At 45.4% G+C, this 23,471-nt stretch overlaps 2 protein-coding genes across 2 annotated transcripts; one reads left to right on the top strand and one right to left on the bottom strand.

The window, feature by feature from the left end:
• Positions 1-12,555: 12,555 nt before the first annotated feature.
• On the bottom strand, positions 12,556-14,037 carry LOC120685054 (F-box protein At5g25290-like). The gene has a single exon (XM_039966898.1). It carries the CDS (start codon positions 14,035-14,037, stop codon positions 12,556-12,558), a length of 1,482 nt encoding a protein of 493 aa, XP_039822832.1.
• An 8,003-nt stretch (positions 14,038-22,040) lies between these two features.
• LOC120685055 lies at positions 22,041-22,817 on the top strand. Its single transcript, XM_039966899.1, has one exon. It carries the CDS (start codon positions 22,041-22,043, stop codon positions 22,815-22,817), a length of 777 nt encoding a protein of 258 aa, XP_039822833.1.
• The last annotated feature ends 654 nt before the right edge of the window (positions 22,818-23,471 follow it).

A 23,471-nucleotide genomic window follows, 5' to 3' on the forward strand; every position in this document is an offset into this window, starting at 1 on the left:
GCCCACCACAGAGCCCACTGTCTGCCTCTTAGAAGAGGAAGGAAGCCTGTGAAAAAGAAAAGCCATCAAGAGAAGGCAACAACTCAAAAGGGCACCAAGCCGTACTCACCTGTCTATACTCCCAGCAGAGGCAGCGCTCTGCTTTTGAGTCCTCACAGACTCGACGGACGGCTCATTCGCCAGCCCACTTCTGGACGTCCGATTCCGTCCGACTTGCCGAACGACCTGCAAGCAGGATTCAATTGCGATCAAACAAGGATTCAAAGGCAATTTGAAATCAAAGATGCAAGACAAAAGAGGTTAGATGCACACTTGAGTTAGTATGCACCAAAGCGCATCTTCAGGCAGCGGAGGCCTAATCTGCACGAAAGATACTGATCAACTCGACTACTCGACAAAAAGTATTCTTCAGCCGACTACTCGAAATAATACCTCCCGAGGACGCCTGCAAGCGCTGAAACTCCCAGCCATCCCTGGAACATTCCTCAGCAGCTCCAACACCCGATCCTTTAGATCATCCTCAGTGATCTTGGTTCGGGTGTAACGGGAGGGATCCGCCTCTCCTGTATATTGAAAGCCCAGATTGACCCGCTGTTGCAGCGGCTTGATCCTGCACATCGACCAATGCGCAATCACAGATGCACCGCAGATCCGATGATCTGCCTTCAGCTTCTCAATTTCCCCAAGGAGAAAATTAACCTAGTCCCCCTCGCTCCCCTTGGAATTCCAATTCGACTTCTTCATAGGGGGACCAGGAGTGCAAAGAGGAAGTGAAGAAGAAAGGTTCCTAATATAAAACCACATCGACTTCCAGTCGATGACCTTGTCATTCAAATCATAGGGAATATACATGGATTTCCTCTACTGTAACTACTGGTACAGCAGTAGAACTAGCCCAAGTACAAGAAAACTACCCAACCCACTCGGAGTAGGACTCTAAACGTACTTAGCTAGGACTCTCCATGTAACCCTGTTCCCCCAGACTATATAAGGGCGAACAGGGACCCCTCCAAAACATCGAACAATACCAGAGGGGTTACAAACCAATACACATGACGTAGGGTGTTACACTCCAGTGGCCCGAACCTGTCTAGATCTTTGTGTTCCTTGCACCATCGCGTTCTGATCTCGGCGAGTCCCTACTCACAACCACTCTCCTCGGGATACCCCTCGGAGAACCCGACGGTAAAACACTGACAAAGAGTTTACTTCTAATCTGTTCTCAATTCTCTGTAGTGATGGTGGAATCAAGCATTACACCACCACTCCATATTCCCCTCAACAGAATGGAGTGGTAGAAAGGAAGAATCAGACTGTAGTTGAAATGGCAAGGTGTATGCTAAAGTCTATGCAGGTTCCATCAGTGTTTTGGGGTGAAGCAGTGTGTACTGCTGTTTATGTGTTGAACAGATCATCTACCAAGGCTCTGAACAACAAAACCCCCATTTGAAGCTTGGCATGGAAAGAAACCAAAGGTCAGTCATTTGAAAGTTTTTGGATGTGTTGCAAATGTGAAGCTAGTTGGTCCAGGTCAGAGCAAGTTGTTTGACAGATTAGTAAAAATAGAGCTCATTGGGTATGAATCTGGTACCAAGGGCTGCAAATTGTATAATCCTACGACTAGAAAATTGGTGGTAAGTAGGGATGTTATCTTTGAAGAAAATAAGCCTTGGAACTGGACCAATGCAGGCAGCAATACAGTTGAGCAGGAAACTGAGAATTTCATAGTCCATTATGATCAAACTGACCAAAATCCAACAATAGAAGACTTTGCACAGAATGAAGTGCCTCATGTAGTACAGACTGAGGGGGAGATATCAGGAGCTGGGGGAGGATTTGTGGATCCTTTAGAAGCAACACCCACCCATGGTGGGACCCAAGCTCAGTTCATACACCACAGCAGGCTGCAAGCTCGAGTTCAGATAGTTCAACTAAAAGTCCCCTGAGATTTAGAATTATGGCAGACCTGTATGATAATACTGAAGAGATTCATGATTTTCAGTATAGTGGTACATGTATGTTGGCAGCTAAAGAACCAGCAAGCTCTTGAAGAAGTGTGCTGGAGAAAGGCAATGGAGGCAGAGATGCAATCCGTTATTCAGAACAACACTTGGGAAGCTTCTAAAAAACCAAGTGATCACAAACCAATTGGTCTGAAGTGGGTTTTCAAGGTGAAAAACGACCCAGCTGGTAATATTGTGAAACATAAAGCCAGGCTGGTGGCCAAGGGATATGCACAAATTCAGGTGGTGGATTATGATGAGGTGTTCGCTCCCGTTGCTAGATTGGAAACAATGAGAATTCTGTTGGCTCTGGCAGCTCAGGGAGAATGGGAAGTGCACCATATGGATGTAAAGAGTGCCTTTCTAAATGGAGACCTTCAAGAAGAAGTTTATGTAATGCAACCTCCAGGTTTTGTTGATCCTAAATCACCTACAAAAGTGTTCAGACTCAAGAAGGCTTTGTATGGACTGAAACAAGCTCCAAGAGCTTGGAATTTTCGACTTGATCAAGAGTTGTGCAAACTGGGATTTATCAGAAGTGCAGAAGAACATGTAGTGTACAGGAGAGGGACAGGCAGATCTCTGCTTCTAGTTGGAGTATATGTTGATGACCTCATAATCTGTGGGCCAGATAGCAATGGAATTGCTACATTCAAGCTAGAAATGCAAGGCAGTTTCAACATGAGTGACCTGGGCTTACTGAGTTATTATCTGGGATTAGAGGTGAAACAGAAGCCAGGTGAAATCACTATTTACCAAAGTGCCTATGCTAAGAAGATAGTCGAGATCTCAGGTATGAAAGGGTGCAATTTTGTTGACACACCTATGGAGCAGCACATCAAGCTGCTGCCTGGCAAGCCTGAGCTGGTGGCAAGTGCAACTAAATACAGAAGTATTGTTGGCAGCCTCAGATACTTAGTGAATTCAAGACCTGATCTTGCCTTCTCTATTGGGATGGTCAGTAGGTTCATGGAAGCACCAAACTCAGAACATTGGGGAGCCATCAAGAGAATTGTGAGGTATGTTGCAGGAACCACACAGTTGGGGTGCAGGTTTGTCAAAGGAGCACACTCAGAGCTGTTTGGCTTCACTGACAGTGATCATGCAGGGGACATTCAGAAGAGGAAAAGCACTTCAGGTGTTGTTTTCTTTCTTGGCCCAAACTTAATTACTTGGAGTTCACAGAAGCAAAGGGTTGTTGCACTGTCATCATGTGAATCTGAGTATATAGCTGCTGCAACTGGAACATGTCAGGGAGTGTGGTTAAGCAGGTTGCTGGCTGATCTCACTTGCACTGAAGTGAAGAAGTTTAGACTTTACATTGACAGCAAGTCTGCTCAGGAGCTCTGCAAAAATCCTGTGTACCATGAGAGATCCAAGCACATTGTTACTTGATATCATTATATCAGAGAATGTGTTGCTGAAGGCATTGTTGATGTTCAGCATGTGGGCACTGACGAGCAGTTGGCAGACATCTTGAGTAAACCTCTTGGAAGAATCAGGTTCATTGAGATGAGGAAGCAACTTGGCGTCGTCACAGTCTGACAAGATTAAGGGGGTGAATTGTTGACGTTTTTTCCTTCTGTAATTGTGTCAAACTTGTATCAGCATGTAGGTGCATCAGGTAGGTGTTTTTGGTTGTTGCAAAGCATGTTTGTAATCGCGTAGAATCTTGGGTGCCACGGAGACTGCACGTGGGCACGCCGAGACCGCGTCTTCAGGGTGACTCCCCGCCATGGCGAGCACGCCGAACATGTCACACGGGTGTCCAGAAAATAATGCACACCGTGCAGCTGCTGACCGTGGCGGGGGAAGCGGATCTCATTGGTGATATAAACCGCTCAATGCATCAAAAAAAGCTGAGCCGTTATGCAGTGAAAAAAATACTCCTCTCTCGTGTTCGTGTGTGCAAGGCTGCCATCTCCACTCGTGGTGGCCGTGCGTTGTGTTCATCGGTGTTCTAGCGGGTTGGGACTCGCCGGCGGCGATTCTCAGCACCAACAGTGCAGCCCTCGGCGTGTTTCCTACGCCGTGATTGTCTAGCCCGACCTCGCGGCTTCAGCACCTACGCGACGTCGTCGACAGTTCATCGCGACGAACAAGAAGGCGAAGGCCTCCGAGCAGCAGTCGCCGCGCCGCTTCGGCTCGCTCGCCTGCCTGATCACGGAGGCCTACAAACGCGGCGGCGAGGAGAAAGACACCACCGCCACGCCAAGTGCCGTAACGTGCCCTGGTGGCTCGCGGCTGGTGCACGGGTAGTGGCGAGCGCGACCTGTCCAGACCGGCGACCGCGATATGCGGGTGTGGCGCCCGGCACTCGGAAGCAGGAGCCCGGCCGTACGTGAAGCCACCTGTGTGAAAGAAACAAATTGACGAGCAATCTATGTGTCCTAAATGCTAAGATCATGAATTTTAATAAATTTTAGAAAAATAACCATCTAATTTAATTTAATTTACTTTGCGGCAAGAGAGCATACTGTATCGATCGTCGGAGGAAAATCGCCTTGGTTGCTGGCTCTCAGATCCCTCGAAGCCCTAGGATAAGGAGAAAAGATAGTGAGGCCTTATGATATGGTAGGAATGCCATGTAGTAACTTCTCCATACAAGGTGGAATTGTTGTGGGGGTGACCTATGTGCTTCTGTAGCTGTCAGTGTTTCATACACCGGCTAGTAAATTGCGCCATGCTTCTCCGTATATTGATGGCTAACAATCAAAGACAAGGGGTTTATACTGGTTCGGACGATCGCCCTACATCTAGTGTGGGTGGTGTTCTTCATGTTTCTTACGTTTGAGTGTTGGGTGCTTACAACATGGCGCTTGCAAGCATGTGAGATTGTGCACGCGAGCGCGTGTGTAAAAGTTTGGGCTCTAGAGAGTGAGAATGAGACTCTACAAAGTCTGCCTAGAGTGAAGTCCCAGCTACACATATATGTTTGTGGGCTGGACTACAATCGGAGGAAGGCGTTCCTTACCCCTAGGGGTTAACATCCTAGTGAGGAGTTTGGGAGCTCTACACGACTTTTGGTTGGTTGCGCTCTGTCATGGCTCGATGTCAAGTCTTGTCCATGGTCTGTGGTGTTATCAGCATGGCATTGGTCCTGTCAGCCATCTCCTTAGCAGGACATGGCGTGAACGTGGTAGTCGTACAACGGCCTCAGCAGGCTTCTTTGCTGAGCTACTGAAGGCGAACGATTCATGAGGAGGTCAGGGTATTAGGACCCCTTCTCGGGCCTTGATAGCACATGGCAGGCCCCGCTAGCCCGGCGCGCCTCCCCTATCTTAGGTCTTATATATGGTGGAGGGCAATGTGTTATGATCCACCCCGTGTGGTGAAACCGCCCAATTTATCCAAGCTTCAAGAGTGTCCGATGATCAATTACAAGGATATTCCAACCAATGCTCATCAAATGGAATAAAGCTGGTAGTCTGTCCGGCTTCACCCAAACTTTCCACCTTACAATAGTGACATAGACATGCATACATAATCTTTTTGCGTAGAACTTCAGATATTTCACACAGACGTTGCATTTAGATCATAAAACCAGGAAGCTACATGATAAGAACAAACCTTAATGCAAACCAGTGCTATAGAGTTTCAACCATAGCCTACCATCTTAGGGTTTGTTACCATAGAAGTTCTTATATTACTACAAGTTTTTAAACATCTAAAGCAGTATGGACTCAACATACTCTCTTGGTCTTGGGTTTACTCCTGGGGTTCCTCCGGCGACACGGCTAAAAACATTCAAGAACAAACACTTACTACAAAGGTACTCAGCAAGACTTCACCAAGTAACCAAATATAATTAAATAGGATCAATGATATTCAAGGCTTTTAGAGTGGACAGGTTACTTGGTATAAAACATTTGGACTTACAAGACACTAATAACTCCTATTCAGTAGATTCGGTTATCAATTAAACAGAAAAGTAAACTTTAGTGGTCACAAACATCAAGATACATCTAGGTTTATCAAGCCATAACTTTTATAAAGGTTGCATCGTAATTACTTTATGGTGTTTAAGCCAGTTCAACTAGTATTCATAATCGAGATGAATCGACTATACACCCTACAGGGGGGATCCCTGATCACATGACACGTGCGTGTTTCAGGTAAACTATACGTAGCAACTTTTCACGAGGAAGATACTAAACCCTGAACCAAACTTATCTAGGCCCAGGTTTAATTTGCACCCATGTTCATATCCCCCGTAGGGCCTGATGATCTCATCAACACGGGTTTCAGGATACGACCCCTCCTACTTCCCACTTCGAGTGGGGTATTATTTGGTTCAAGAATCTAGGTCAACCATGTTACATCGGCTTACTGGTTCCATATGTCAGCATGCGACTAGTATGTTCAAAGCTTGACCGAGGTTAAACATAGCATAGATTCTTAGTTCTTTCATTGGGAGTAGGACAATGTCAGAACTCCTGTTTTGCTCTACACTCAACGACCATCATACTAATCTTGATTTTCCCTGATGAACCATTAACTAAGACCTTGGCTACTTTTCTCATAGAGCAGAGGTCCTTTTAGACACTTAGGTTTTGAACTAGTTGCGAAGGTGGTAAACATGTCCTTAGGTCAAGGAGGTTATCATGCATCAGATAGGTACTCAATCAACTCCTAGACCTAAGCATTCACATAATCACATACAATAACATGAAATAATGTTAAAAGTTAAGAAATTAGTAGGTCTAGATGCTTAGGTGCTTTGCCTTGCTTTCTTTTGAAAAGTGAAGCTTCAACACGGAGTTCATGTACGTACTTGATCGTGAGCAACTACCTTTATCATCTCCTGGATCATTGGACAACTACTTGACAAACTCGGCTCGGACGACCTCGATTGAACTTCTGATCGCGATGATATGCGAAGTTAGTCATTGTTATCCTAAACGCTAAACGGTAAACGATCAGTCATCATTTGTTTAGCGTTTAGGCCATTGAAACGGTGTTTAAACGGCCTAAATGGTTTAGCATAGTAATAATAAAATATACATATTTATGTTCATAAATGTCAAATATGCTAGAAACTCTACATATTTGCACATGTAAAAGTAACTATTCTACCAAATAATATTTTTGGAAGAAATCTAAATCCCACAACACTTCATGGACTTACCTAATTAGTTCGGTATTGATTATGGTAGTTGTAATCCTCCTATTAAATAAATTACAAATTAAATAGTCATTTAGCTCAACCATGTTTAATGACTCTATTCAGATGGTTTAGATGATTTTTAATGGTTTAAACGGTCCAGCGGTTTAATGCACTATTTAGAGCCTAAATGACATGGGTGACCAGTGTTTACCGTTTAAACGGACTAAATGGTCATCTAGGCGAATGGAGGCGTTAGTGTATGCAAAATATTTTAGAAATGAACCACAACTTTCCTTGTCGATAAAATTGCATTCCAACCCTAATTACCCTTCAAGAAACTCTAACAGATTTTATCCTAATTATTTAAACTCTAAAAATTTTAAATTATTATTTAAGGTTAACTTGAATTATTTCACTCTAATAAAATCCTATTTTCCTATTTATTATTATTATTATTTCTAATTATTTATAATAGTTGGTTAATAATTATTAATATTTTATGATCATATGAAGTAAGGTTTTAAGTTTTTATTTAAATCCTTGAAAAATAAAGAAAATAAATAATATTAAACCTTATTATAAATCTAGTGTTATAATTTTTTCTTGCATAAAAGAAATTAAAAATCTTTTCTTTGAGTATCAAGAAATTAAAAATCTTAATAAAGTCAATTTGACTATTTTTTATGTTTATACAATGTATAGCATTTAAAAAGAATCTAAACCAAGTTTACTTGCACAAAACCTGCTAGACTTCTCTCTACTTGCCTTCCACCCCTCTCTCTCTCCTCCTCTCACCGACAAGTGGGCCATCCATCTCTTCTTTTTGTTCCCGGCCATGACCACGGCACAGCGACAGGCACGACGGCCAGCTCGCCACCAGCGGCCTCGCCGGCAACGGGACTTGGCCCCACGAGCACCCATGGTACACCCGGGACCTCTTTCACCTAGTCCCCCCCTCATTTCTTCACTTCTTCTCTGCGGTGGCCACCATGGCCGGCGGTGACCGAAGCTCGGATTCAAGTGACCGGCGACGACAGACCTGCTGGACGGATAGCATCCATGTGACCACTTTATCCCATTTGGGTCAAATCCCTAGGCCAAAACCAACCTCCCCGCGGCAGCGCACGGCGGCGAGGAGGCGTTCGGGGCGGACCCGAGCCGCTCCCGGACCACAAAAAGCTGCAAGATCCTAAAAAACAACCGCGGAACTCGGAACACCATCTTATTTGCTCCATAACGGACTCGAAGACCTAGCTCACTGGAGAGGTGTGGTGGCGGCGCTCGGAGCGAGAGCTCGTCGGGAAAGAAGAAATGGCCGGTGGCAAGGGATAGTAAATCTGAGCGCTTGCCGCCTCCGCCCTGCACCTGCATCGCCTGCTGCTGGCTTGGGATGGGATTGACACGTGAATGCTTGAATTTTTCCGCGAATTTGATCCGGTGGCGATGGCAGTGGATAACGGCTTGGTCTAAACCTGCTCTGTTCTCTTCTGCTCCTTCTCTGGACCATCAAGTTTGATCTTCCTTTTTCTCTCAGATTCATATACAAACTTTGCAATCAGCCAAAATAAAAATTATAGAGAGAACCTTCCTCTTTAACTTTTATGTTGGGAACTTTCCCAAAATCTGCCTCTGAAGCCTTTAACTTCTACCCTGATTATTGCGGTTTTACTGTATTCGGCCAATAATGCAGTGCTTGCTTCAGTCATCAGCTCAATCCTGCTAGGTTTAAACCCAAATACTTGCAAACTCTGGGTGTAAACCTCAAAATATCCCAAAATAAAAAATTTAGGGAAGAAATTACTCTACATTTTTCTTTCTATGCACCTTCTCTGATTCAGTCTCTATCTTGCTCAAAATGGCTCTGAACATTTCAGTCGCCACTAAAGAACAGGCTTTCAGTTAAAACTTATTCAAATCTGTCAACAATGATGCAAATTATTTCCAAAACTACTAAACATTGAGATCTTCCAACAGGAGAATTTTATCCCTATCGTTCTTCTCGTTTTTCTGTTACAGGCAGTTCTTCAGATTCTATTTCGAACTTTTCTAAACATTGGTCTGATCCTTGCTATGCACATCTGTTTCAGACTGAACTCCTCATAACCTGAACATTGCAGCTCCGTTATCTCCAAGATTAACTTTTGCACTTCAAACTATCCGAGAAGCAAAGTTATTGATTTGATATTCCCCTACAACTTTTGTTTCAGGCATATTTTCTAATTTGGCCTCGAACCCTTCGAAAAATTGCTCTGGGGTTCAGGCTGCTTTTTCCGAACTTCAGCATTTTAATTCAAACTGCCTGTTTTAGAAGTTGATTTTGAGTGACCTTCCAAAGGTATTCACCCAAACAAATGGCACCTTCTTTCTGTACAAATATCCAGGTTTGCATCTGAGTACTTGTCATGCATGGTTGATCTACAATGTATCATTTTATTTAGGCTCAAAATTTGGAACTCAATTTAAATATCTTGTCCAAAATTTCTTGGATTTCAAATGACACTATGACATTCTCTATACATCCTTCTATAATCAGGTGCATTTTATATCCAAACTTTCTACACAAAAACTAACTTAATTTTCAGCCAAACTTTGGCTTTGAACACGGCAGAACCAACACTTGGCCTCTTTTAGCTTTATTCTCCAATTCAGCATTTTTATCTAGCTTTATTTGTCTAATCCCTGCCCAGATCATTCAAATCCTCATTTTAACTTTATTTCTCTATTGTATTATATGGCTTATATTACAACTTTCATGTTGTCCGAAACTTTACTGTTTAACTAAATTTTAAACATGAAGCTCCCTAAAATAGCTAATTGACCTTAATGTTCTTCTTCATAAACTTGTCCAAATTCAATTATTTTTAGTAGCATTTAAATCTTCTCCACATATTTATCCTAGTATTGGCATTAGACTATGCACACTTGTCATTGTCTAATAAATCCATCCTCTAAAAGAAATATTATGTCATGGTCATTAAAATTCTCTCCTATATCTATATTTCTCATGCACTCGTCATACTCTATATCGCATCCTCTATATTCCGGTCATCTTCATTTTCTACTCAAATCTACTCTAACCACCCCTTCTATAGCCACTGACAAGTGGGACCCACCCTTATCTCTCTCACCTATCCCCTCCTCTCTCCCCTGCTCCCTCCGCCTGTCCTCCCCTCTCTCTCGACGGCGGTGGCAAGCTGCTGCAGCTCGAGCTCCGCCGTGGCCGGTGGCGAGCTGAGCAGGTGCCAGCCCTTGATGGTGCTCAGGGGCCACTCCCTCTCCTCTACCCTGTGGCCGCGCGGAGGCGGCCTGCGGCGCGGCGGGCGAGCGGTGTGGGGGCAGGCCTGCAGCATGCGGCGTGCAGCGGGTGAGTTGGCACGGAGGCGACTAACGGCGTGCGGCAGCGAGCAGCAGGCGAGTGGCCGTAGGGGCAAGCCCGCGGCGTGTAGCATGCAGCGTGCGGTGGCGCAGCGGGCGAGTTAGCGCGGAGGCAGGCCCGTGGCGTGCGGCATGCGGCATGCATCGGGCAAGCTGCATGGAAGCGACCCGCGATAGGCGAGCTGGCGCGGGGGCAAGCCCGCAGCGTGCGGCGCAGGGGCGGCAAAGGCGTGGTGTGCGGCGTAGGGGAGCAGCGGAGGCTTCACCCGGGCATGGAGCGGCTGAGATCCAGCTCATCGTATGGGAGCGAAAGGGCCTATAGCCTAGTGGTTATAAGAGCCTCGGAAGCACCTGAGGTCCTGGGTTCGACTCCCTATGGGAGCGAATATTCTGGGATTTAACGGTGTTGTGCATTCAGTGGTAGGCGACGTTCCCGTCGACTGTGAGGTGCCTGTGGTGACTTCATCATTCTCGAGGATTTGCCGGATCAGTCTTCGAAGATGCTCATAGGGGTAGAGTTTGCGTACGTGTATTTGTAGGGGTGTGAGTGTGCGTGCGTTAAGTGTCTTAGTTGTACTGTGTAATCTAAAAAAAACCTTAATGGTAATGTATACTATTTTTAGTCACTTCTCTTTCAAAATTTGAAAATCCCCCTTTTGATCTCATTATCACACGTGGCTCCTTTGCCCAAATGATAACCAATTTTTACAATGGAAATTAGAGCCTAATTACCTTCCAAATCCTTGGGATGTTACAATGGGTTTTACATCGTAGTTTTTTTTTTTTGAGAATAGCATGTTGGGCATCTAGGTATGGCAACTAGTAACATGAACGAGGCCACGAGCAAAATCTGGGCTAGGATTGTTTTACATTAATTGGTATAAGGGAGAGGTGTGAATAATATAAAAATATATGTATATACATAAGATATTCCTTTTTTTCTCCTAGAATTCGTGTTCCAAAAAATAATTCACACAATGTGACAGATGTAGAAACATAGATGACACACAGTTTGAGCCATTTGGAAAAGGATTACAATGACACTATTCGTAGAAAACTTGAAAAGAGTTAAGTTTTATTTTAGATATATCTCGTACAAACTCTGAAAAGAGTTAAGTTTTTTTAACAAATTAGAAACTTGAATTAACTAAGAAAACTATATTATAAAGTAGTCCGACATGTATAGTCAATTTATGTAGTCAATTTACTACGCATGCGAGCTGGGCAGACGGCGAGCGGCGAGCTGGGCCGCTGGTGCGCAAACGGGCCGGCGCAGCGATTTGCTGGGCCATGGTCGTGCAGGCGGGCTGGTGCGGGTAGCGAGCTGGGCTACGCGGAGAAGCAAGCCGAGATGGTTAGCTGGGCTGGTTCAGGCGCAAGCCAAAATGGCCTTTAGGTTTTTGGGGCCAGCTGTGTTAGAACCTAGGTTTGGGTTGTATCGGGTTTGGTCCGGGTCACGGGTTGGACGGGGCCATGTTAGGGTTAGGGATAGGGTTTGAATTCAATTTGAATGGTTCATTTCAAATTAAATCCCACGCAAGAGTTAGCATTTAAAATTAAATTGAGGGGCACACATTAATTTAATTTCCATACAAATTTTCAAACAAGGAAAATAAATCCAATTCGAATTCCAATAAACAAGGTAGAGCCCAAAAAATCCTTATTTATATTCAAAATTTTAATTACTGGGATTTTGGAAGGGCATAATTCCTATTTAAATGAATTAAATTACAGCACTGCCACAATTTTTTTAAATTCATATTTTTAGACTATTTGACATTCCAAAAAATCCGGGATGTTACATTTTACATCGTAGTTTTTTTCTCTCCTAAAATTCGTGTTCCAAAAAACAATTCACAAAATGTGACAGATGTAGAGAAACATAGATGACACACAGTTTGAGCCATTTGGAAAAGAATTACAATGACACTATTTGTAGAAATATAAAAGTTAGCAAAAGACTAGCTACCCGCAGCTCTCGTGCTAGTTCAATAAAAGTAAATGACTGTAGCATAGAAAAAGAGGTACAATTTTTTTTTTATCATATCATTGGGAAACATCTCGTGATATCTAATTGTGCGGCGCCAAACTCATTCTCCTGGGATTTGGAACCAGCCACACAGGGGTCGGAGAGTTGGACCAAAGCTGAGGGGATACAATTTCCATGTTCCTATTATTTTCCAGGTCAAATTCTCCCATATCACGCATAAGATGCTTGAAGCTCGTGACACTCAGAGAGTTATCTTCTGTAAAGTAGGCATGATTTGGCTTCAGTTGTGGATATTCTTTGACACAAAGGCAAAGTGATTGGCTACGCCCAATAAACAACACATTCTCACCCAAGGTATCTACCTCAACTAGAAGCTTTTCCGATGTAAGGTCCACTTTATGTACTTCAATAGTGTCGGTCTTTAAGGGTAACTCATTAAACTGTTCTCCAGATCCAGTAGTGATTCTCCTAATTTGCAGCACTTCACCAGATGGAGCTTGAACCATGTAAATCCTGTCGGAGATAGAACGCTTCACCCTGTTCAGAACTATCTTCGCCACAAATGCAGGGGCACCAAGATCGAATGCATGGATTTCTCCGTTTGCAGTGGTGGCATACAGCAGTGCACCCTGAAATTGGCAGTCTTCATAGAAAGTGTGTGGTGGCAACCATGTCCACTCCTCGTCCCCGGACCTCGCAAACGAGAGCTGCTTATGTGGGTTGTGGATGAGCACCACGAAGTAGTCCCCCGTGGATGGATCCGAGGACAGAAAGGCCTTGTAGAACAGTTTATCCCGCAGCTTGTTGAGGTCAAGGATTGATGTGTTGCTCGAGACCGAGACCCATTTACGTGCAGTGTACCAGGAGTACTCGTAGTTGCAAAGGGTGCCCTCGTCATCATATACCGGCCGCACCTGCTCGATGGTGGTGACCGATGGCAGCGCAATCTGATCACCGGTGATGGGGTTGACAAGCTGCAGCTCGGACCTCTCGTCTGCAGTGATTATCCAGCCGTAGGAGGAGCCGATGATCTCCCTACTCCGGATAGGCGGGTCGGGGAGAGCCAGTGTGTAGGCCTTCTTCTCGGCGAGGCTGTAGAGGCCTATGGCCCTGTCGCCGAGGGATTCAGAGGTGTACAGGAGGCACGGTGTCTGCTGCAGCTTGCAGCAATGTTCAGTGCTGCACAGGCTTGTGCAGGCGGCACGCCACGAGGCGCAGACTGATCCTGCACGCACGAGGTCAGGGATCTCCAGAAGAGCAAAGATGTCCATCAGGATGTCCTGTGGCAGCCGCGACACTTCGCTGCCTGCAATCGGTGCCGCCGCCACGAGTGATGGATGAACAAGCTGCCGTAACGTCTTGATCAGCGAACAGGTTGATGAAGCAAAGATTTTGGTGGCAAAAGCTCCAAGGAGCAGATTGCACAGGCGCAGATGTGGGCATTCAGCACCAACACTAGCTGACTCCGGCTGGCGTGTCTTCATTAAACCGGGGGAAGAGGCAAAGATGTTGGGCAAGAGCAGACGGCACAGCCTGGAACCGGCTCTGATGCACGTCTCCATTGGATCAAACTAACACTTCGAGCTGAAGATGGTTGGTTCAAGAAGCTAGCGCTTTGCGGTCTCTGGATTGGGACTTGGAAAGAGCACACACCGAAGGATTTATAGATCAGAAACCTGCTAGCCAACTTCGAATTCGATTCGGTGAGCGAATGAAATCGGAATCCAAGAACACGAGAAAGGCTTACCGCCCCAAGAAAGATTCGGAACTTGGCTCCAATCAACTGAATCGGACCTGGAGCGATTTCCGGCGCGGCCGCACACGCGCCGACTCGGAGAACCCGCAGTAACCGCGCCTCCCGCTCGGCCGCTCGCACGCCAGCAGACGGCGGACATCCACGGCGTCGGTGACCACGACCGCGGCGAGGAGAAGGACGCCACGGTTGGCGAGCGCAGCAAGGCTGGCCGGCCGGGGACAGCGCGTGATCGCCAATCGCCGTGCACGTCCCAAGAAGGAAAACTGGGACGCCACCTCCACGAGGATCCACGACCACTAGGACAAGCAGCTGACGCCGTGCCTCTCTGCCTGCACGCGGAGACCGAAGGACGCCACCGCCACCACCACCGCCACCGCCACGCCCGGCGCCGTCCCCGTGGCACATGGCTGGTGCTCAGGTGGCGAGGGCGCCCAGACCGGCGACCGCAGCGTCGCGCCGAGCCCCGCCAAGATGGACATCTGGAGCCGCAAGAGGACCTCGATCGCCACCCGCCGCGCAGGCCTCGACGCGCCGCCGTGCTCGTCTCGTCCAGCCCGTGCCCGAGTGACCTCGCGGCTTCAGCACCTGCAGGCGGGAGCAGCGAGGCCAGCGCCCCCGCGTGATGTCGTCGACAGTTCAGAAGGCGAAGCGTGGTGTACAGGGTCACCGTGCTGAGCGTGATGCCGCTCGCTCCGTGGCGGGTGTCGAGGTCTAAGGCCAAGGCCGGCATGGGCACCCGCGCCTGGTTCATGGCGCGACGCCGCACACCTGGGAGTAGTGGCCGCCGTTATTGGGATTCTTGAGGAGCTGGAGCGGGTTCTAGCGGAGGCCCTCCGTGAGCTCCATGGGCGGAGAAGCAGGACATGGATCGGTCCGCACGCTCGCCAAGGATGCCGACGCACGCTAGGAGGCTTCTCCTGCCGGTTTGTCGTCCAATAGGACGGATACGTTGCGTCGTGTGCCTGGGAAACTTTCCACGAGGTTTTAATGGTGATAGCATAATGTGAATTTGAAAAGTGGCAACGAAAGAAAGTGAGAAATTTTAATGCATTAAGGGAACCCACATACCAAAAACTACTCTTTAGGTGATTTGAGGTACTCCAGCAAATTAACAATCCAATCCCCAATATTAAAAAGTTTTTAGTAAGAATATGTTAAAATAATGCACGCATGTTCATTATAATTATTTATAAGACTTTGGAGGATTTTGGCCAACAGGCCACAGTCTTGGATTTTATCCTACAAATTTAGGCATAGAACTTGAACTTACAGAGGGACATGGATACAACATGATAATTTCAAGTGCTGAGAAAGCCGGGGGATATGTGAGGATTCCTAGGACATCCGCACATTTAATATTTTACAACTGAACTAGACCAATCTGGTTGTAACTTTTGTGTTAACCATTCGTCCAAACAGATTTTTAATTTAGGTCTGTAGCTGTTTTTCTCTAGGATGCTCGGTTTAGAATTGTTGTCCCATTATCATTTAATTATTGCGTATTGAGCCTACTGAAGGATATATTCCTGTTTCATGAATTTTCATTGGAGTTTAACGCTTATCAATATGCAAGCAACACTTAAATGTCATGTTTATAAAATAATATATGTTGGGTGTCTAAATAGTTAAGCTTAATCTGGAAACATGAAAACATGGGAAATGCCCCTCGTTTCACGTAGAAGTTGAAACATGAAAACATGGGAAATGCCCCTCGTTTCTTTGGGATGCTTGTTGTCAAATTTAGCTATCAATAGCCTATGAATATATATAATATGTTAAAATAATGCATGCATGTTCATTAAAATTATTTATAAGACAACAAGTTTGGGGAGGAAATACCACCGTCACCGGGAGCTTATTTTGGCCAACAAGCCACATTCTGGATTTTATCCTTCAAATTTTGGAAATTCAAATTTAGGCATAAAACTTGAACTTACATAGGGACACGAATACAACATGATAATTTCGAGCGCTGAGAGAGCTGGGGGATATGCGAGGATTCCAAGGACATCCGCACGTTTAATTTTTTACAACTGAACTAGACCAATCTGACTGTAACTTTTATGTTAGCGATTCGTCCAAAGAGATTTTTAGCTTGCGGTAGACACAATTAGGTGAATGTAATTTAGCATTCAACTTGGCCTACCTTCCAGTCGGAGGGAAAATGACTATGCAGACAATGAAGAACCATAAGGCTCCCTTTCAAAAAAAAAAGAACCATAAGACTCAATTATACCTATAGGACAATTGATCTAGCGTCGGGGACTCGCAAATGTTTTTTTTCAACACATGGCATCCAGGCAGAAGGTAAATATCAACTGCCTGTGCCCATGTACTTTACCTCTTCTGCATCTTGTATTTTCAATTTTAGGCTTGCTTTCTCTTCTTTTTTGAAACGAACCAGGCAGGAAACCTTGCTTTCTCATTAGACTATTCGTGCAGGTTTATTGAGTGAGTGCATCACGATATAGATGCGAGGGCTCCCTATACACCAGATGAGTATATATGCAGATATGCTTCAAGGTAGCCTCACAGATATCCTCAGTCAGCAGGCTGATTGAAATGCGAGGAGGTGGCCTCCTAATTCAGAAAGTATGGCATAAATAACCGGTAGTTATGGTGGAGCGTTGCAATGGCCATACCTTTTCTCATTTGTTGCTTCTATTGTAGCATGATTTGTGTTTCTGTTTTGCAACAGAGCTTACGGGTTGTTTGTTCCCTTCTAAGTTTAGGGACAAGGGACATCTTACTGAAATTCACATGCTAAGGCAGCAAAAATTCATTAGCTGGCATATGTTGTATAAAAAAATGGATGTGCTCTCTCTATGGGTGACTTCTTGTTAAATACAATAGAGTTAACAAGAAGTTACCCATAGAGAGCACATCCAGATTTAGAGACACGTATTGAACAACCAAATTGATTGGCATTTGTTGAAAATAGCAATGCATATTTGTGAGAAGCTTCTAGAAGATTAGAGAGTATGCATGAACCATAGTTGCCATGCTTCATGGTAAAATATGGAATACTCTAGAAACTAGATATTTGTATGGTTAGATAAGCATAAGAAAAATTCTAGAGATAGATATTTTGTAGAAAGTGTGTAGAAGATGGACATATGGCAAAACCATATGAGCCATGGAGTCTTATAAATAGGGGTGCTCCCATCCCCTCTTGCCATACCATAGCATAAGAGGTCTCAAGTAGAAGATAGCAAAATTGCCATGAAGAGTAGTAGTGTCATGGTAGGGTACCCACGTAAAGAGTGTAACAGTCTTATATTGTACTAAGTTATGGTGAATAAAGATTTGAGTCCCCAAATAGAGTTGGTCTCCCATACTAGTGTCTAGGTGAAGGTTTTCTTAGTATAGTGTGGGTATAGGGTCCGCAAAAGAAGTAGTATCACACTACTTTGATACCGCTTCATCAGCGAACAGGTCAATGAAGCAAAGGTCTTGGTGGCAAGAGCTCGAAGGAGCAGGTTGCATAGGCAGCGCGTGGCCGTCCTCCCAGCTCTGCTGCAAATCTCCATGGGAGCAGACCACGACTGGATCATATTCATCTCTCTCTCGCTTTTGGAAGACGATCGAGGAACGAGTTGCTTCCTGTTCCTGCAGCGGGCCGGGGGATTGCTTGCGATCTGTGGGTTGGGAACTATCAGACCCGGGGCAGCAGTACTGCTCACGGGCATATAATATTCTAGAGTAGGGAGAACTGCATGGGTACTTCCTACCTCTACTTTAACTACTCGTACAACAGTAGAACTAGCCCAAGTACAAGGAAACTACCCGACCCACTCGGAGTTGGACTCTAAACATACTCGGCTGGGACTCTCCATGTAACCCTGTTCCCCCAGACCATATAAGGGCGAACAAGGACCCCTCCAAGACATCGAACAATACCAGAGGGAATAAAAACCACCACACAGAACGTAGGGTATTACGCTCCGGCGGTCCGAACCTGTCTAAATTCTTGTGTTCCTTGAACCATCGCGTTCTGATCTCGGCGAGTTCCTACTCATAACCACTCTCCTCAGGATACCCCTCGGAGAACCCGACGGTAAAACACCGACAGCTGGCGTCCACCGTGGGGCCCTCTCACGAACGATCGTGAAAAGAATTCGATGGCTTCTCTCATCGACAACCCAGTGCTCGAAAAAGGCACCTCCTTTCACGTCGGCTCCTAGATTTTTGTCGCCGACGGATCAGGAGGCTTCGAAAGCCACTCAACCGATCAAGATCCCCCAGAAGATTCAGAAGCCGCGAAACACCATGAATTTGACGAATTCATCAATCAACTCGAAGAAATCGGATTCTCAGACCTCAACAACGAAGCCCGAATTCAACGTAATCAAAGCCAAAACACTTTCCGAACTGGAAAAGGATTTGGAAAAACTGCTAGAAGATTCCAAGCATGAAACTTCCACAAACAGAAAGACCACACTTTCGGATTGTGTTCGCGTCAAACCAAATCTTTGGAAGAAAAAGTCGACTAGCTTCAAGAAGAATACTCGCAAAAAGAAGCAGTCGAAAAACACTTTTCCGAACATCGATGATAAGATCGAGCACTGTCTCTGGTCAGCTGAAGACACTTTCAATATCAACACTTCCTGCGGAGGACTCTCAAACTAGTGGGCTCTGAACTCTGCAGAGTTGGACCAAGATCAAGCTTTCATCAGATATCTTGAAGAATTGGAGGAACCAATCTCTGAAGACAAACTAACCGAATGGTCACAAGATATCGACTTGTTCATGGAAGGATTAATCAATCCCGACAAGCTTGAAGCTCTCTGGGAGCAATCCAAAGCAAAGGAACTATGGGACAACTCAATGAACAAGTCATCAACTCAATTGGACCGATGTTGACGCTCACTAACGATCATTTTCAGGCGTCAACTTGATCAGAAAATCATGAGAGTTTGCATTTCTTACACGCATCCTTATCCAATAAAGTCCCTAAACCACACTTTACCTTTTAGAATATGCAAGTTGTGTTTTCAAGCTAATATGCAAGTTACAAGCACACTTTGGCCCAATATAAAATCACAGAAATTATCAGAGCACCGATTCAGGCTCAGATGGACCAAAAGTGATGCAAGAACCCAATCCAAAAAAGTCAAGACAGGCCAACCCCAATGTGGATCAGACAAGGAGGCCCAAGACAGCCTGCCAAAAGAAGTTGGGGGAGGTTGGTGGCCCGGGCAGGCCGACCGACCTACCTGGTCGGCCGACCTGGCCCGTGGGCCCCACCGCCTCAACCAGGGCACGTGGCGTCTCCCCATTGGTCCCCTACGTCGGTTGTGATGGCTTCACCCCATGGCTCCCTACTATAAATACAAGAGGGGGGGTAGAGATTAGAACACACACACACACACACACACACACACACACACACACACCCCACACACCTCACATCTCTCCTCTTTTGCATTCCTTGCATAGTCTTTAGGCTTCGAGAGTTCTGGTATGGGTTCATCTCTAGCTCTCTCTTGTAATGTTCGGTCATTTGTAATAGAATTAGACTATGGTTACCGATATCTGCTTGAAGTATGTTCTGAGTTATCGGATATATGATTCTTGATATGGTTGCGTTATCATTCCATGCTTGCATTGTGTGATCGCCCTGTGCTAGAGATGGTTAGTATTTTGTTCTTAGAACTCTGTCAACTGCTCCAGTATTCGTATAATTGCTCTAGTGTGTTGTCTTTCCATCCGAAGGGTGGGGGCTCCACGCGAGACACTAGAGTATCCCTTACTAGTGTAGATATGGTGTCTAGATTAGCTAAGTGTTGCTGGATGTCAACTATACCCACGGTTTGTAGAGGTAGCCGGCAGGTGGTGACAGTCCTGTCCGAGCCCGAGTAATCCTCCATGTTTGGTATGGGGGGTAGGAGGTACATAAAGTCGCTAGGGTATACGGGCTCCTCCCGTTACTTCAATAGCGATCTCCCTATTGTGTAGTTTAATCTCTGACGAGCTAACCAATGAGAAAGTGTAGATATAGCTAGCCTAGCACAGCTGACTTGAGCTCTGACTTCTACCTTGCTCCCGGCCTAAAGAATCTTTTATCTTTCTTTTATCTTTTATTTATCCAAGAGGGTAGTTTGTGTGTGTGTCACACTACCTCCTACCATGTTATTATCTTACCCTTGTTTATGCATGAGAATATCCAATCTAGATAGAGTTCACCAACTAATCTATATATCTTCTCACTCATCGCCTTCCCTGCGAAAATATAAATGACACCCCGGTATACTCCTGGGTAAAATGCTACATCGGTATTCCGTGCGCTTGCAGATTTATTTGTGGTTCATGAAATACTGCCACCCCAAATTGGCGTCTGCGGGCATCATCGCTAGTGACGTTGGTAGGTGCCAATAAGTATTTTTGGCGCCGTTGCCGGGAAAGGCACAGAGTGAAATATATAGATAAAGTTGTGAACAAAATCAAAATTGGTAATCGCTTGTTAAACATGCTAACTTGGCTTTGTTTTCTTGTCTTTGTTGATATGAAAACAGGGTAGTGTATGACCGGTTTTGACTTGCCGCAAAACTTTCATTCCGATCCAGAGTCACTTCTGAGAAGGACGCGAGCTCATCTCGTATAACCTCGGAGATCACTCTCGGCATTCAATCCAGTCATCGCATCGTCGTCAGCTCCTAGAGCTATGGCCCAGAAGACACTCCGTGATTACTCTGCTCCGTCTGCTAACCAGGTCCCCACCGGGCCCGAGGTTAACACCGGAGGAGAAAATTTCGAGATCAAGATGGGTCTCATTATGATGGTGCAGGCCAGCCCTTCCTATGGCAAGGCCAATGAGGATGCTAGTGCTCATCTCCAGCAGTTCCTGGAGCTCTACAGTACTTTTATTTTCAAGTGTGTATCGCAAGATGTAATCTGACTCCGTCTATTTCCGTTCTCTCTTTTGGGGAGAGCGAAACAGTGGTTTTATGCTAACAAGGCTGCTGTGGATACTTGGGACAAATGTACCAAGGTGTTCCTCTCGAAGTTCTTCCCGACAGGCAAAACTAATGCTCTTCGTGGTCGGATTTTGAACTTCTAACAGGCATCAAATGAGTCAATTCCGGGAGCTTGGGAGAGCCTTCAGGAGTACATTCTGGCATGTCAGCACCATGGAATGGATAATTGGCTCATTCTATAGAACTTCTACAACGGGTTGACACAGTCATCCCGTGATCATGCGGATGCTGCTGCGGGTGGAGCTTTCTTCTCGCTAACCATTGAAAGAGCTACATCATTGATCGAGAAGATGGTTTCCAAACAAGATTGGAGCGATGATCGCCACCAACCGCGCCAGCGAGGGATTCACTCCGTCAAGGAGGCCGATATGCTCGCTATGAAAATTGATCTCCTCCTCAAGAAATTTGAGGATTATTCCCAAGATAAGGCTCAAATGCAAACACTTCAAGCCTTGAAAACTCGCATGACATGCGAGGTCTGCGGGAATGTTGGACATTCGGGCGACAATTACCCAGAAACCCAAGAAGAAGCTCTATTCCTCAATGGCAGCAATGGGTTCGTCCACAAGGAGGTCAGGGGTGGAATCAACCACGATCATACTACCAAGGAGGTAATGGGAATTCGAATTCTTTTGGTCCTAACCAGCCTAACTTGAGAGATCTTGTCTACGGCCAAGCGAAGATCAATGAGTCCCTTCAAAAGAAATTGGCCGCTATAGACAAATCTATGGAGACCATCCATGCCAAGATGGACGGATTCTTCACTGCCATCAAGAACCAATTGAGTTTCAACAAGATGATTGAGACTCAACTAGCTCAAGTGGCTGCTACCATGCCCCCTGCTCTGGAGAACGTTAAGGCGATAACCACACGAGGAGGTAAAACTACTCAAGATCCGCCTTATCCTAACCATGTTAACAGGAAGAAAGCAAGCCCGGTGGCAGAAGAACCACCTCGGGAGGAGGAACCCGAGAAGGTTCATAAAGGGAAGATGGCTCCGCATGAATTCTATGATACTCAAGTATTGTCGTTCCCTATGAGGGCAAAGAAGCCAAGTACAAATGAGCAGTTCAGCCGCTTTGTTGAGATGATACAGCAGGTGAACATCAATTTGCCCTTGATGGATGCAATGAAGGTTCCGACCTATGCTCGTTACATCAAGGATATAATTAACAACAAGCGCCCACTACCAACTACTGAGGTAATAAAGCTCACTAAGGCATGCAGTGCAGCTATACTTCAACAATTGCCTGAGAAGAAGAAGGATCCAGGATTCCCAACTATCAAATGTTCGATAGGGGCACAGAACTTCGACAAAGCCTTATGTGATCTGGGAGCCAGTGTTAGTGTGATGCCGAAGGCAATCTTCGACCAACTCAATTACACAGAGTTGATACCAACACCCATGCAGTTGCAATTGGCTGACTCCTCAGTATGGCACCCAGAAGGAATCACTGAGGATGTCCCAGTGAGAGTACGGGAATGTTTCATCCCAGTCGACTTTGTGGTACTTGATATGGATAATCAGAAGGAGACTACTCTCATTCTAGGACGTCCATTCCTCAATACAGTAGATGCACATATTGATGTTGGGGCAGGAGAAATCTGACTCCATATCAATGGTAAAGAGGAGAAATTTGACTTCCGACCCAAGAGAGAGCAGTGCTTGATGATCCGAGTCAAATTTGGCCAAATCCTCAGAAAATCAAAGAAGTCGAAGTCACACCCTCGCAAAAGGATAGTCTTATACCTTTTATGAAGACACTTATGAAAGAAGATCCAACGAGCTCAAAAAGGTCTAAGAAGAAGGGTAAATCAAAGGCTACTACGCCCGAGGATCCTGTTCCTATGCCACCTACACCATCAAAGAAGACCAAGAAGAAATGGCGCAAGAAGAACAAGACGTCATCGACCGCTACTACTTCTCCAGGTACGGACGAAACGACCTCAACCTGATCAGGTATGGAGAAAGGTCCTGCTTTTCGGACCCTAAACCAAGAGCTACCTTGGGAGAGGTTCCCTCCCCTAAGTCAACTATATACCTTTATTTGCTTTCAATAAAAATTTGATAAAAACTTTCAAAAACAAAATAAAGATTTACTGCTTTATTTCCCTTTTTCATGATGTGCGGTAAGAATGTTTTAACTCCCTATGATAAGTTGAAAGGATGAGTTTTGCTTTGCTCTATCATGTCTGTTGTGCTTAGTTTGAAAATAAGAGTTCTCTTGAGTTTAAATCAGTTGGTTATGCAAATATCTTGTCA

This window comes from Panicum virgatum, chromosome 8N (genome assembly GCF_016808335.1).
Source record: "Panicum virgatum strain AP13 chromosome 8N, P.virgatum_v5, whole genome shotgun sequence".
Taxonomy (NCBI): Eukaryota; Viridiplantae; Streptophyta; class Magnoliopsida; order Poales; family Poaceae; genus Panicum; species Panicum virgatum.

Coding starts and splice junctions, on each gene's coding strand:
- LOC120685055 (XM_039966899.1), top strand. CDS start 22,041: ATGCCCCCTGCTCTGGAGAACGTTAAGGCGATAACCACACGAGGAGGT.
- LOC120685054 (XM_039966898.1), bottom strand. CDS start 14,037: ATGGAGACGTGCATCAGAGCCGGTTCCAGGCTGTGCCGTCTGCTCTTG.